The sequence below is a fragment of the Peromyscus maniculatus genome, chromosome 15 (genome assembly GCF_049852395.1).
Source record: "Peromyscus maniculatus bairdii isolate BWxNUB_F1_BW_parent chromosome 15, HU_Pman_BW_mat_3.1, whole genome shotgun sequence".
NCBI classification, from domain to species: Eukaryota; Metazoa; Chordata; class Mammalia; order Rodentia; family Cricetidae; genus Peromyscus; species Peromyscus maniculatus.
This window is the reverse complement of record NC_134866.1, coordinates 71,417,786-71,434,093: the sequence shown is the minus strand read 5'-3', so window position 1 is coordinate 71,434,093 and position 16,308 is coordinate 71,417,786. Positions and strand designations below refer to the sequence as shown.

General features: G+C 43.4%; 1 protein-coding gene across 6 annotated transcripts; it reads right to left on the bottom strand.

The window, feature by feature from the left end:
• Window positions 1-405: 405 nt before the first annotated feature.
• Mtx3 (metaxin 3) lies at window positions 406-9,874 on the bottom strand. 6 transcript variants are annotated; one of them, XR_006064014.2, is made up of 10 exons: window positions 9,758-9,874; window positions 9,344-9,413; window positions 8,924-9,000; window positions 7,331-7,423; window positions 6,591-6,773; window positions 6,412-6,488; window positions 5,175-5,332; window positions 4,704-5,073; window positions 3,855-3,943; window positions 643-693 (listed from the first exon to the last, which is right to left on the bottom strand). XR_006064014.2 is itself a non-coding variant. In XM_006981780.4 (9 exons), exons 1-9 carry the CDS (start codon window positions 9,836-9,838, stop codon window positions 583-585), a joined length of 939 nt encoding a protein of 312 aa, XP_006981842.1. In that variant the 5' UTR covers window positions 9,839-9,874; the 3' UTR covers window positions 406-582. The 6 variants fall into 6 exon arrangements, 2 of the variants coding, with proteins under 2 accessions (XP_006981842.1, XP_015855821.1); XR_001578737.3 differs by having other exon boundaries at window positions 4,704-4,802; XM_006981780.4 differs by lacking the exon at window positions 4,704-5,073 and having other exon boundaries at window positions 406-693.
• Between the last annotated feature and the right edge of the window lie 6,434 nt (window positions 9,875-16,308).

Sequence of the window (16,308 nt, the reverse complement as noted above, 5' to 3'; positions counted from 1 at the left end):
GGTGCGTGTTATATAACCACCCTGAACATCTGCAGATGTGGCACTAAGCCACCAAAGACTCAGACTTACAAGAGAATAATTAAAAAGCACATTCCTCACTGCTTTTTAAAGTTAAATTCAGGCTTTTCTATTGAAATAATTTCTATTTTTCCTAGTTCCTGAAATAGGCATTAGACTTCAAAAAAGAAGAATAGGATCTCAGCCAAAAAAGCCACATATTAGGTATTGAGACAGGGCTAAGAAAAATAAGTTAATAAAATTAACTTAAATAACTTAAAAATGCACATTCAGAACAGAATTGCAGCTTTTAGCCAGCGACACCTGAACCAAAGGCAAAGATCTGCCATGATTAAGGCAGGATTTTTATATACAGTACCATGTATCTGCCCCACCCACCCACCCACCCAGTTCGCTTAGCGTTCCCCTTTATTTAAAATGCGCTGCCAAGAGGAAATCAAAGATTCTCTAATTAAAAAGGAAGTCACATACAGTTCCTTCTTTTACGGAAAGTCTTCCTTACACCTATTACAGCGTTTGTTCTTTGGGTCTCCGTGCACTCGGTATAAGCGATGGCCACAGCTGTCAGGGTGACAGCCGCTGTAGGGAACTACTCTCCTCCTCTGCTGGAGTCAGCCTGAGGGTGGGCAGCTTCCGGGGAAGAAGTTGAGGGCTCTGGCGGAGGTTGTCATCCATCTGTAGAAAGCACAAAGACACAACTGACTAGGGCAGAAGCTCCTCTTCGGTGGACGTGGCCTCCCCATCTAGACTACAGGTCGGAAGAGAACAGAACTGGATGTTTGCAGGACCGATGGAGAAACATTTCTCTGACAATTGTTCACAAATGATGACTGTCATCTCAAATACCAGCTGACTCAGTATCCGTGAAAAGCAATGTGGCTCATCCTTGTCCATCACAAAATTATAGTAAGTTCCACAAAAAAGAATACGCTGCTGAACCTGACCAGTGACTCACTTAAGACACCTTCTACAAGCAAGGGTGACCATGATACTTCTAATGTGCCCTGCTAATCCCGCCACATTGAAGAACGGGCACAGTCCCATCCTTTACGAGGCTCAGGAGAGAGAAGTCCCCTTTCCAGGTCCTAAAGCCAGTATCATGAACCATGTCTTCTTCTTCTAACACAGTTGTTTTTTAACTACTCCCCTTTTCCAAACTGAAAGTGGCCAGAATGCCATGCAACACCCCAGCCCCCGACCCTAGTTGAGAGTATGTGGACCAAAGGATCTGGGGGAACTGTGGCAAGGACAAGTTCTTTAGGTCTAATCTAGAGGTCTTTCAAACACTGATCACTTCTAAGCCAGTCTTGGAGAAACAATTACTAGGAAGTATATTAAGAAATATAATATAAACCCAAGAAGTCCAGAGACACAGACTAGTCCCCTGGGACAGCAGCATTAGTCTCCAAACCCCACCTTCACCCCGGAGCACGACAGAAAGTGCAAGGTGAGGGTACTGATGTTGAGTTCTCTATCAACTTTACTTTTTAAAAAACCTGAAAGCAGCCGGGCGGTGGCGGCACACACCTTTAATCCCAGCACTCGGGAGGCAGAGCCAGGCGGATCTCTGTGAGTTCGAGGCCAGTCTGGTCTACAGAGCGAGATCCAGGACAGGCACCAAAACTACACAGAGAAACCCTGTCTCGGAAAACAAAAACAAACAAACAAACTTGAAAACAGCTGCCATCAAACCACAAAAAACAAGAGAAAATAATATCCTATTACTCATTCGATAGACAGGCTCTTCTCAGAGCTCTGCATAAATGCAGAGTATTTAAAACTCCCCTTGTTTTCTCAGAATGCTTTCAAAGCAAGAAAGAAACATTTTAGCGAAGTGTGTGTGTGTGTGTGTGTGTGTGTGTGTGTGTGTGTAACGTTTGCAGAAGACAGAAAATAAAAGGCTAATTTTTATTTTTCAAAAGGAAAAAACCATGACCAGAGAACAACTATAGCAAGCAGAATTTACATTTACAGCAAGAACTGTTTTTCAAGCGTTATTCTCTCTCTTAAGCTCTAGATTTTACTATAATTGTGAACAGCGGTGGCTAAGAAGAGCCGCTGCCCCATTGTGTTTTACCAACCATCACACACTTCCTACAGAGGAGCAGATATGAACACCTGCTGGTCTTATAAGACTTTCACAAGCTGAGGAAGACCCAAGGTGGATGTGTATAAAGTAGTGATTGAGCTCCTAATTTTACCTTCTGCCTGTGTGGGTATTTCACAGTTCCCATGCCATATCTGTCATGGGTTCCACACATATAGAAAATGGAAACTGGCTGGGTGGTGGTGGTGAACACCTTTAATCCCAGCACTCAGGAGGAAAAGGCAGGTGGATCTCTGTGAGTTAAGAGGCCAGCCTGGGCTACAAAGTGAGTTTCAGGACAGATAGAACTGTGTAACAGGACTGTTACATACAGAAACCCTATAAAAAAGAAAGAGAGAGAGAGAGAGAGAAAGAGAGAGAGGGAGAGAGAAAGAAAGAGAGAGAAAGAAAGAGAAAGAGAAAGAAAGAGAGAGAGAGAGAGAGAGAGAAAGAAAGAGAGAGAGAAAGGAGATAAAGAAAGGAAGAGAGAAAGAAAGGAGAGAAGGAAAGAGAGAGAGAAAGAGAAAGAAAGGAGAGAAGGAAAGAGAAAGAGAAAGAAAGAAAGAGAGAGAGAGAGAGAGAGAGAGAAAGAAAGGAAGGAAGGAAGGAAGGAAGGAAGGAAGGAAGGAAGGAAGGAAGGAAGGAAGGAAGGAAGAAAGGAAGGAAGGAAGGAAGGAAGGAAGAAAGAAAATGGAAACTATGTGAAACAGCCTTCCCATTAGATGAGTGAGCTCCTTTAACCACACTTAGCACTTTGCACACATCTTCATAGGATGCGTATTGGACCAAACAAAGAATAGAGTCCAGGGGGCTCTCCCTCACACTACAAAAACTTGGACAGTAACGAGACACTGGAAACACAAGGCCATCCAGAGAACAGCCGTGATGGCCTGCACATCCTCCTGGTGACACACGGTCTCATTTGGGAGAACAATGAACTGCTACAACACTCATGTGGAGGCTCATGTCCCTGTGTCTACAGTTCAAGTCTCCTCCCTGGACCGTCTTCAGCCAAGACTTCAGGCAGGTGGTGAAACTGCTCACACCTCCACATCTGTGACCTGGGGACAGTTACCGTATCTGCTCGTGGAGCTTCTGGGAGGCTTGTGTAACTAACCCCTGTGAAGCTCTTTACCTTGGTGGATGTGAAAGCGAGCGAATCTATCGCGCACTTGGGGAGAATCCGCATGGCTCTTTCCCATGCTTCCAAACAGAATCCTCCTCAAATCTTCCACGGTTGGCTCTCTGCTCTACCCAGTTCCTCAAAGTCTCTCACACACTGAGAATCTCCACAGTGACAAGCTAACCGAGTTGGTGAAAACACCATAGACTACATTCAGGACAGAGAAGGCACGTGAGGGAAGGAGACAAATACGTTCCTGATAAAGAGGAGGGCAGGAGTGCCGAGACCCTGCAGGAAGGGACTCAGGACAGAGCAAGGGCAGCAAGCAAGGCTTGCTTCAGATCTGCTGTCTTTAGAGGGAATTTTTATTTCACCCAACTTGACAAATGCAAACTACACAGTAAAAGGCGGACCCAATACAATGATTCAGATTTCCCTTGGTACGATCGGGCCGCCACTGGCTTCAAAACACCGTGTTAAGTGTTAAATAGATCTCCACTCAAAGTACATATAAACAGCCTTTTGAAAAGTAAACTCTTTAAAACTAAGAGGTTAAAGTGAACACACAGCCCAGAGAACAGTGTTCCCACAGAAAGGAAAAGAAGGACTGAGGTAACTCGACCTGACCTTTTCAATTAGGTTGGACTCCTTATTTACAAGTTGGGTGAGTTTCTGCAGGTTGGCGTCTATCATTTCTTGTCCAGCTGGAGAGATGCCTGAGAAGCCAGGAGAGAAATCAGGGGAAGCAAGGAAACTTTGAAAGACTTTAAGCTATTTAAGATTGAAAAAAAAATTTTTTTTTCCCCTTTATCCACCCTCCCAATTGCTCCATGCCCCACCCTGCGCCCGCAAAAGCAAAAGAGGAAAATAGTTTGGGTTCAGGGGTAAAGTCAGGAGGGACAGCAGTGCTCTAGGAAAGCAGGAAGGAAAACACTGACGTGATCTTGGAAGACAGTGAGCCACACGACATGCAGTCAGCTACAGGGTTAGTAACGGCAAGGTGGTCTCGAGACGAAGCTGCCCGCTTCCCTAATCACTACACACACAGGCCACTGGTTATCACGCTAGAGGCATCTTGCTAAAGTAGCAATTCCCTACCAGCTACTCATCAGGCACCCAAGACATTTAAAGGGATTTTTAAAGCAGAGCCTTCTGGGATCGATCCCGGGACATTTTAATTTGGGAAGTATGGAAGAGCTGCCGTCAGGTTGGCTAGTCACTGGTCCAGAGTCACAAGGTCGGGTGTTACTTAGTTCCCTAACTTCCCGTTTCCTAGACTTCCCTCTAGGTAAAGCAGATAATCCACCACAAAAATAAAACCAGCCTGCCACCTAAGCCAGCTATCTCCTAACTCCTGTTTCTTAGGAGGACAACTTCAGCCACCTCCACAGATACAAACAGAGTGTGCCCAGTCCCTTAAGCACAGGCCCCGGTCACAGAGAATGCCATCCTAAGTGCCAAGAGCCCTCTACTTACTCTATCTCCAGTTTGGTGTAATCAGTTTTCAAGGAGAATCATGGGAGTGTACCTCACCAAAGTCAATCTGCTACTGTTTTCTGTTCATGAAGGAAAATGCTGGAAGCAGCAGGTAAGAATCATTTAGAGTGACTGCCTGTTTGCATGAAGATAAACACTACTTTTTAGCAGGGACTCTACACATGGGCTCTAATCTTTTAGAGGAAAACGACTCACTTGGGGGGGGGGGGGCAGTACTTTCCAAGAAGAGTCACGAACATGTCAAGTCCAGAGGATGGTGAAGGTCAGAGGTCTCTTTCTCCATGGAAATAAGAACATGGCGGCAGACAGAATGGGGAAACCACCAGGTCTTGAAGCTAGGAACCAGAATCTAAGACAATCCACAAACGTGGATTGCTTACTTCCGCACTGCCAGGAGACTATTAACATAGTCCATCTGAATAGACATTAGCTAGAGGAGAACCGACTTACCCCCAGGACCCCGCCTAAAGTAGCAGTGGAGGATGTCGTCACAGAGGCGGCACAGGTTGGAAAGCTGTTTCAGATGCTCCTGCAAGTGAACTTTGGGAAACCGCACTTTATAAAGTGGTGCAAGAAAGCCAAACACGTAGGCGTCCAAGGTGCAAGGCCTGGAAACAACGGATTCTGTCAGGAGCATCAAAGGGAAGCCTGACTCAGACTGTATTTTAGAAGTTCTCTTCACACTATCTGCCGAGTCGAATAGGCAGCGTCACGTTTTGAATGATCTACCACCATTTTTTGGTTTCCAAAAGTGAGGTGGCCAGAGTTTTACCTTCTAAGTAGTTTTAAAAATATTCTCGCCATTTATTTTAGTCAGAGGAAATTGAGGTTGTAAACTGCAAACGTTATGGACTGGAAGCAGGGTGGGAGGAATTTTTGATATGTTCACAGCCACATATGCAGCATGTTAAGCTAATATAAGATTAAGGTCAACAGAAAAATTTCCTATAAAAGCCGAGAAAGTCCGGGGCTAAGAACCGAACCCGGGGCCTCAATGCACGCTGTTTGAGAGCTTTGCCACTCGGCTGTACCCCCAGATCCCCTTCTGAAGTGAAAAACTGATCTTTTGGGGGATGGGAGAACTAACTGGCTTTAACTCACATCTCACTGAATATACCCGCACAACATATCAAAATGACTCTTTTCTTACATAATAAAAATGATGAGTTGTATTTATACAGTAAATAAGTATCAACAGTCCACACAAATCCAATACCAACCACCAGTCCTGGGACTGAGGGACAGTTGGGTGGCTTCCTTCAGGGTGCTCCTCAAGAAGGGCGTGGTAGCATGTGTGCCTCACACATGGCAGTGGCCAGTGGCTTCATGATCAGGGACATGCACTAGATGGCCTGTCGGAGGAGGAAGCCCAGTGGCCATTGAGGCAGGGCCTCACTCAGAAGGGCCCTCAGCTTCTGCAGCAGAACCACTGGCCCCTACTTTTCTTTTCCTTTCTTTTTTTAAGGGATAAGAGATAGCTTATTCTACAGCCAAATAGGAGTGGCCGTGGCCCAGGGATACAGATTCAGGTCACTCTCAATAGTGTTTCCCACCATGGCAGCATTTTCAGGATGTTTTTATAGTAACATGGCAAAGAAAGCCACAAATCAAGCATTTTTCAAATATACTGGTGGAAACAGCAAAATGGTGAATTACAGCAAAATGACTTTTAAGGGAATTTACTCACGTGTCGCCAAAGAAAAACTGAGATGTTCCCAATCTGTTTGACAGGAGATTCAGGCACTCCTTGGCATCTCTGTATATCTAAAAAGGATGAAGGGCACTTTGGAGGTAGCATCTCTAGGGAAGGCCACCGGTCCCCTCTCCTCTCCCTTCCCAACGGGGCTTGCTGGGAGAATCCCGTACCTGGGCTTCCACCTCCTGGAGGTGGTAGAGGGGTGGGTTTCCCCTTGTCAAGAGAATCCTGTTCAGGGCCCCTCTAGACATCCTTCCAGGCAGGATCAAACTTAGAGGGAACGGGATACGGGAGGCAAACCATGGCTTTGTCACAGCAAAGTAATTGTCGTTCTCAACCCAGAAAGTGTGAAGCTGCCAAAGGAAGGGTAAACAGTTACAGGGATGTTCTTCTGCTAAAACAAACATCACTCAACCAATGTGACAGTTTTTTCATAAAGGTCTTTGAAGAAAGTAACTTCATTTAAATTTCCAGATAAAATGACTCAAGGTAAAATGAGATGATTTTAAACCTATGAATTTTGTTGACCGCCATATCTCAACATCTAGAATAGAGCCTAGCACATACTAAGTGCTCAGTAAATATTCACCGAATGAATGAACTTCAATATAACCAATTCTATCCATGGAGCAAAGTTTCATCTTCCATCAGTGGTATTTATTTAAAAAACAACATTATGCTGGAGTGGAACTCACTGGTAGAATGGTTCCCTAGCCAAGCAAGCAAACAAATCAACCAGACTATCACTTCAGTGGGAAGTTAAAAGTGTAAGAGAATCCAGCTTTGTCATATATAAAAGATCAAGGCTAAAATTTCCTCTAAGACCCTCCCACTCTTCTGTTCTTTCTAAACAGACCACAACATTCTCACTAAGTCACGACAAAATGCTGCAATATCCAGAAACACTCACCACGGCAGGGAGAAGCTTCTCTTCTAGGAGGGCAATGTAAGCCAGGGTATCTGCCCCTTGTTTTGCTGAGAGTTCACAGTCAGCATTATATTTCTATTCAAAACCAAAACAAAACGTCTCAGAGGTCAGAGAACATCCCAAGGACAAGGAAGCTAAGCAAATTAGAACTCCGATTCTCCCTCACAAATGTCAATCCTGACATTAAGAGGGGGGTAAATACTAACCCACTGAATACTGATCCTTAATGCAAAGAGGGTTCTCAGCACCACACCATACACAAAGTGAACAAATGCTGCCTACAGTTTGCCGGCTGACTTCTATTGCTTGGACACTCATTAATGGCCTTTGTTCCGAGTATGGATGGCATGTGGTACAAAGTCCACAAGAAGCAATTACTTTTAATAAGAAAGGAAAAAACATATAGTTCTTCCTAATGTTTTTCTGCATACAAAAGGAAACTCTTCAATTTAGAATATGCTTACATTTTAATGATACAGGGTTTTTTCCTTAGAGTACTGACAAACCAATTATAACTTTCGTGCTTATATGAATCTTTATGTTTAGACATCACAGGTTTACTACATAAATATTTACACTTTCACACATTTTAGATGCACGATTTCATAAAGTCTATAACTATCAGATAAGTGCTTCTTAAAAAGTAAAATACAATTCATGGTAGAGTGCTTGCCTACCAGTCACAAGATCCCAGATTCAATTTCCAGTACAAAAATAAAACAAAACAAAAGAATAAATGAGCAAATAAGTTGTGATTTGGTAGGAACTCAGGTGTCAAACTTAGCATGAAATGTATAGTAACAACGGGAATAAAGTGATAATGTTATCAACAAGAGTAATCTTGAATAACTTAAACTGAATCTTCTTATATTATTTCAATAAATTCATAAAAATATACAGTTATGTACTTCACTATGACTTCCAAATCACAATAAAATGCATGCTTTATGGAAGCATGTCTTTCTATCACTGTTGTCAAAATCCAGGCAATCCCAGTTGGCCAAAGAATTGAAAAAAAATAAAACCACCTTATAATGAATTAAAAATAAAAGCCAGCCCAGTGGCTTTGAACACCTTTAATCCCATCACTCAGAAGGCAGCAGCAGGCAGACCTTTGTAAATTCAAGGCCAGCCTGATCTACAGGGAGAGTTCCAGGATAGCCAAGGCTTCACAGAGAAATCCTGTCTTCAAAAAACCAAAATCAAAACCAAACAAACAAACCAAAACCAAAAACCTGCTGGGTGGTGGCTGAGCACACCTTTAATCCCAGCACTCGGGAGGTAGAGGTGGGCTGATCTTTGTGAGTTCAAGGTCAGCCTGGTCTACAGAGTCAATTCCAGGACAGCCAAAGATAGACAGAGAAACCCTTGTCTCCAAAAATCAAAACCCAAAAACAAACAAAACGCCATACAGGATGCCAGGTGTGATGGGTTACACCTATAATCCTAGCATTTGATGGCAGTCTGTGCTGCATAGTGGCAGTCAGGGTACAGTAGAGCATAACCCAGTCTAAAATAATAATAAAGAGAGTAACATGCAGAAAACTATCTAGTTCTTCAAAAGGAGCCACCCACCTGTTTTCTTAAAAAGTTTAGTATTTTTGCAGGCTGAGAAACAATGCTGTCTTCAGTTGTCAAAATTGGCACATCACCTATAATCAAAAACCGTTTACACACAAGCAAACATCCTGATTTATTCTGAAGATTACAATACCTTAAAAAGTATACCAGTTGCACATGGGAGAGTGCGTGCTTGTAGTTTCACAAGGAGCAGTTCTGGAGAGCATTTTCACTTCTCCTGTTTTCCACCGATTTGGCTTGCACTTTGAGTTATTGCTCAGAGTGATCAAATCACAACCAACCCACAGCCAAGATCATTCTAAGAAGCTAAAACACCCGAGGTACTCGGGGGCTATATACCCAAGGGCTTTCAATGCAAGGAGGGGTGCCAGTGTTAAAAGAGCAGGAGGGGGCGTGTGGAAGCGCATACTGTACCTCTGGGACCTCTCCAGGTGTTATCTATAACACTGACTTTCAAGGGCGCGCCAGAGAACTTGGCATAAGCCTGAAACAGAGTTTGCAAAGAAAAAAAAAAAGACATTTTAGACGGAGCAGTCATGCAGGTCTGCAGCGCGGCTCTGACAGCTGCTGCAACCGCAGAGGCCGAAGGCTGCCCGCGTCCCTCCCGGGTCTGCAGTCGGGGGACACCCGGGGCTGCAGGAGGGCTTGAGGATGCCCGGCGAGCGGGCGGGCGGGCGGGCGAGCGGGCGGGCGAGCTTCCTCCCACCGCCGGGTCCGCGCAGCCAGGCCGGCGCGAGCTGACGCCTGCAGGGGGCCCGCCCGTCCCCAGCGGAGCCCGCAGCCAGCCAGCCCGGTCCTCCCGCGCCCCGGCCCGCGAGGCGCCCTCACCAACACCACCAGGGACTCGCTGTGGACCGAAGGGAGCCCCCAGCCGCCTCCCCAGCAGCTCAGCTCCAAGGGGGCCGCCATCTTGCCGGGCCCGACCTCCGTCACCCGGAAGTACTCCTGCCGCCCACTCTCCCGCACGTGGCATGGCGGGGGCGGGACGAGGAGCAGGGGACCGAGGCCGCAGGGACAACGCCAGGCGTTGGAAGAGAATTCAACAGCCAGACTAGGGGCTCAGAGGACTGTGCCATCCGGGAAGCAGACCTGCTGGGCATCCTCAAAGCATGTATGACATGCAGTGTTGCTGCCCACGTCATTGCACCTAAATCTGTAAAACGACTCTTGACACACACATAGTTTAAAATGGCATGGGGGCGGCTGGCACACCGTCGGCCCTTGTAGTGTTCAGTCTTTACGATGGGCCGTTGCCTGCCTTTCCAGTCTCAGTTTCCGTCGCCGTTCCTCTGTTAGCGTGATCCAACCTCGTTGAAAGTTAACCCCGTTCTGAAGCTTAGCGGAGGACTCCTGCCCGCCCACAGTGCTACTCCTTTAATCCGGAATAGCTTTCTGCTCCAACGGCTCTCCCCAAATGGAGTTTAGTGGGGCTGGAGAACGGGCTCAGCTAAAGGTACTAAGGGCTCTTGAAGACTTAGCTTGGTTCCCAGCACCCAGATGGTGCTCAGTGGAACTCCAGTTCCAGGAGATCTGGGGCCCTCTTCTGGACTACATAAGCACCAACCGGGCGTGCATGGGTGCACATGCATGCATGCGGGCAAAACATAGACATAAAAGGATTTTTTTTTTTTTTTTTTTTTTTTTTTTTGGTTTTTCGAGACAGGGTTTCTCTGTGTAGCTTTGCGCCTTTCCTGGAGCTCACTTGGAGGATTTTTTTTTTTAAGTTAAACTTATCTTTCACAAAATTAGGAGCCCTTCGGGCTTCCTGCAGCTCCTTGTATGCCCTTGGATTTTGCTTCTGTCTGAGTCACAGGCTTTGTGCCTCCCACTGTACAGAAGCTCTTCCAGGAAGGGCAGGTCTGGCTGCGTAGGTGTGGGACCAATGCAGACAGACACACAGGTTCTTTGCTTAGAAAGCCTCAGTTCACCAACTGCTCTGCTGTTGCTGTCTTGAAATCTTAATCTTGGCATAAAGGACTCTGCATTTTTATTTTAGACTAAACATTGTAAATCATTCAACCAGTCTTGTCTATGGGCCTAATGGGCATGTACTAAATGTTTCATAAACATTAAACCTGCTAATTTCTCAGAAAAACCATTAAAGAGATAACTTGGCATACTTTCTTTCAGAAGTAGGACCTGGGTGCTGTGTGGTTTTTATAGGCAGCACAATAGTCTTTCCGGATTAGCTTCTTGATACACCTCTGGGCTTTCTCTTTGCCTCTGTCACAAGGAGATGCTTGGGTCCCCTTCAGCTGAAACCTCTGCAAATTTCCACAACAATAATATTCAGCAATGTTTGCTAGATACTTCCTTAGCACTCCAAAATCGCAATGCTCACCTGCTATGGTATTTTTTAAAGATTATGTTTCAAAAATAAGATATCCCAGAAAGAAAAGACATTCCACCCTAAGAATCCATTAGTCACACTTTTCAAGTGGGAAATGCTTAGTGGATGTACAGTTGAAACTAAATAACACATTTACCAAGCAGAAACATCTGAGACAGTAGAAGACTTTGGAGGAATAAAAAGATAATGAGACAGGGAGTCTCTTCTTAGGAGTTTAGAGTCTACAAATCGGACATCACACACAGGTAGGTATAAAAAGATATTGTTGGGCTAGAGAGATGGCTCAGCCATTAAAAGCTAAGCTCACAACCAAAACTATAAAAAGTCACTATCACCAGTAAATTTAGAGATATATGTAAAATACTAAAAACAAAATGAGGAACAGTGTATCACTGTAAGGTTGTTGGAGGGTGTCTGGTTCATCTTCAATGTAAAGAAGGTAATTTAACTTTCTGATTTAATGTAATGGAAACTTCATGCTTTGAGAAATAAAATTCTAAGCAATAAAGCTCAGAGTCTGTGTTCTAAAGCAAGGTGTTTTAAAATAATCCTACAGTGAGAATGTGGATTCTCTGAGTCTTGTTGGCAATTGGGGTAGTGGGTGATCAGAACCCTTTGTGGGCACATAGTATGGCCCTTTCTCCCACCATTCCCACTGATGATGATTTAATTTGCAATATTGTTAAGTTGAGGCAGATAACAGCATCTTTTTTCATCTGATAAGAGAATTCTTTCTTAGAGGTTTATTTGTACCTAGTTGCTGCAATTCCTCCTGAAAGTCTATATCTGCTAGATTGAATAATTGAATTTTAAAATACTGGTGAACCTGATTGCACAACCAGGCTGCATATTGTTCCAGACAATGACAAGAAAGCTCAACCCATCAGAAATCATGCCTGGTATGGGTACTTGGCTCCAGTGACTTTCCTGGCTGTTAAAGAGGTTGTTCTGAGTTCATCAAAATCGTAATTTCAGGTTCTTCCCAGGCAAAGCATTCTCACTATCTGCAAAGCATTCATGTATGGGCAGGATAGCCTGGACCACAGCTTTATAATGACTCTTCCAGACCACGTTTTCCCTGAACAGTTTTATTTTTCAGAAGATGCACATTAAGTGGCTTCATCTGAACTCAGAGGACCCGACCTTGGCATCTAGTTCTATTGCTCATGTGTTTCTTAGTTTTACTTGGGGCTTTGATACAAGTTCTGTTGGAATCCCTGTCCACCCATTTCTGTGACCAAGATCTATGAAATAGAGTTGCTGGCAAGGAAACAGTTTGTGATAAATGATCATGCAGTGTGGTCCCTTATGGGAGAGTTAAACTGAACATCCTTGAATGTCCCTTAGTTTGTGTTCAGATATAGAAATCCTTAAGGAGAAAAATCCCATAGAAAATAGGTCAAGAGAACTGTGTTTTTTCTTGGCTTCTAAATTTGCTCTGAATTGTGAGCCAGTTATTACTTTGGTTCCGTGGCTCTTCAGTTCTTTTAGCTGGAGGTTCTTTTAGCTCTGAGGCACTACCACTGTATGTATAACAAACTTTTATTAATAACTGATATTTATAGAGCAATTCCTACATACCAGAATTGTTTTCAGTATGTGACATAACTCTCTTGGTTTCATAATAGCTCCATGAAGCAGTTCCTGTTATTGCTCCTAGCTTTGTGGAGAGATATTAACATACAAGGATGTTAGTTAACCTTCCCAAACTTTCACTAGGTGGGAGAACAAGGATTTTAACCCAGGCCATCTGCTTTAAAAGCCGAAACTCCTTCTTAAACAATGTTACAATGCCTCCTATAACCTCCCAAGAAATCCATTTGAAAGTCTATTTTTTGTTTGTTTCTTTGAAGGTACTTGATTAAGATCTTTAAAAGTCTCCCTTGTGACACGATACACACATTATTACTTCTTTAAGCAATGTTTAACATTAAGCAATTGAGCAAATTAGTTGAACAATTTCTGTGTACCTAGCACGTGGTAAGACAGTGAGGCAATAAAAACTGACATTCACGTTTCAGATGAATAGTTGGTGAAATAAGAACTCTATGTTTGAGCTAACTAAATACTAACAAGATGTACCATTTTGTCAAGACCATAAGCCTAATGTTGCTTTAGACAAAGGCTTTAAGTATCTTTCCATGCTTGGAAAAGGCATAATGGAGGAAGCAGGGTGTTGATGACCTTGAGTCATGAGTCTATTGGGCTTAGTTTAACACAAAGGAAAGAAGGCCACTGAGCTAAGCTAGATGAGTGAAGATGTGACATAGAAATGGGGGTGTCTAAGCAGGAAATTATAAGCTGGATATTGATGGAAGGAGTGATGCTTAATTAATGGGTACCATGATTGGAAGTTGTGGGAAAGTGTAGTTTTGAAGGATGCAAAGGAAGACTAAAGCATCTGAACAGAGCCAATAGATCCCCAGTCAAGGACAACAGGAGTAATAGAGCTGTTTCATGAATATAACAGGAGGAGAAGTTTTATGAATCCATAAATTGCATCAAATGAAGCAAAATGGCCTGGAAAATGAAATGAGGACATACTGCAGAATATCATGAAAGTGATGCTGTTAGAAATCAAAGTGCTTGGGGATTACTAGAAGAAGCTGTACAAAGAGTGGGGGTGGGTAAGATCTTGAAGAACAAAAGAAATAAAAAATCAGACTCTTGTAGAAGATAAAGTTTTTGAAAGAGTTGACAAGATAGATTTATATACAAATGACGAAAGAAATGGCCATTGTGAGCAAAGCCTGAAATACTGGAAAGAAGGAGAGGCTCCTAAGAGTTGAGGGGCCACTGTTCAGAACTTGAGCTGTGAGGCTAACACTGGAAATGAGTGGCATGTTTTCTCCTTGACACTAGGAAAGCTTGAAGCAGGAAGGCAGGATGCTGAGTAAGCTCGAGTCACACTCCTTCAAATTTTTCTGTTATGATAGAAAGAAAAGGAACCTAAGAGGGAGAGAGAGGTTGGGGAGAGGAAGACAGAAACAGAAACAGACTGGAACTATCTCCAGGGAATTAGTTGACAGTGACTAGAAACATTGCTGACCATGCTAAAAATCAAACATAGTTCAGCATGAAGATAGACGAAGCCAAAGGCAGGCTAATTATGAGGTACCTTTAAACAGGCACTATTTACATAGTCAACTTTTTTAGTGACAGTGATATTGATTTTAGAATGTAACAGGGTCAATTTACATTTTACCAACAATGTTAAGTTTTCTGCGGATACCTGACTTTTAGTAAATCTTGAGGAACTGCACTTAAGCATGATGGTGAGAAATGGAGAAGGCGTTTAAGGGTCAATGGAAGTTGGCATCCATAGCTTTGGTGTGGTGGTGTTCAGCCATCGTTAAGTCTAGCTGCCTGTACACGCATGTGGCTTCCTCCAAAGCTACTTTGCTACCCAGAAGCATGACTAGGGACCCAGGTTTGTTCATTCATTGGGTCACTGTGTGGATCCTGACAGGAGGTGATAGATATCGGAAGGGCTTCATTTGCCTCTCTGGCAGAGTAAACTTGAGATCTATGTTTTGTATTAAAACAAATTAAAGGCAACAAAAAATATTTTAAAAAATTATCTAATATGATGTTCAATGTGTCCAGAAAGAATAAAATGATAATTGTACTTTGAATTTTAATTATATTTAAAAAGTGATGAGGGTGATAAGCCCTTAAATAAAAGTAAGATTTCTACATCTCACTGAAAGCAGCAAAACAAATACTAATAACTGTGATAAGATAATCATGCACCATTGTAACAGTGAGGGCAGCCACTAAGAAAATGATAGAAGAGGTGAGGTGGTAAGTGCCAGATGAATCAAAATGGAATTCTAAAGAACCGAAGAACCCATGAAGAGATACATACATGAGTGTGTGTAAGAGAAAGAGGAGAGAGGAAGAGAGATTCAGGGCACAAACAGAAGACGAATAAAATAGACGTACACCCTAAAATACCAGTGATTTCTCTAAATGCGAGTGATCTAAACATACCAATTAGGAGTTGTTTGGCAGAATGGATAAAAATCATAAGTCAAATGTATGCTGTCTTATGAGAAATTTACTTCAAACAAAGTAAAATAGATAGGTATGCTTAAAACATCCATGAAAAGGTGGGAAAATTACGTGATACAAACATTGATGGGGTAAAGTCTGAAGTAAGTGTGTTAACTAATGTGGAATAAGTAGACTTCAGATAGAGTTACTATTGGAAAGAAAGGCCTTAGGGGATGAAAAATGAGCCAGCTCGCTAAAAAGTCATAGCAGTGCTAAATGTGAGCATTATTTTAGTGACTTTTCCTGCTGCTGTGATCAAATGCCTAATGAGAAATAGCTTGATGACTAGAAACAGCTATAGTATATGTCTTAAACATACTAGAAATGAATAGTAGAAAGGTACAAATAAGCCGGGCGGTGGTGGCGGCGGCGGCGGCGGCGGCGGCGGCGGCGGCGGCGGCGGCGGCCGCCGGCGCACGCCTTTAATCCCAGCACTCGGGAGGCAGAGCCAGGCGGATCTCTGTGAGTTCGAGGCCAGCCTTGGCTACCAAGTGAGTTCCAGGAAAGGCGCAAAGCTACACAGAGAAACCCTGTCTCGAAAAAAAAAAAAAAAAGAAAGAAAGGTACAAATAAAAATTCCAAACATGGAAATTAATACTAGCCTAAACAATCACATGGTCAAACAGGAAGGAAGTCACAAAGGAAAAGAAAATCCTAAATCTGAAAGATTAGAAACACAACAAAGCAAGTTGAGAGAATGAAAAGATAAATAACAGACTAGGAGGAAAATGTGCAAGATGCACATCTGTTAAAAAAAAAAAAAAAAGACTCATGCAAGCCAGGCAGTGGCGGCACACCCCTTTAATCGCAACACTCGGGAGGCAGAGGCAGGTGGATCTCTGTGAGTTAGAAGCCAGCCTGGTCTACAGAGTGCATTCCAGGACAGTCGGGGAAACAGAGAAACCCTGTCTTAAAAAAGACTTGTGCCCCAACCCCAACCCCAAACACAAAGAAATCCTAAAAAGTAGAAGCA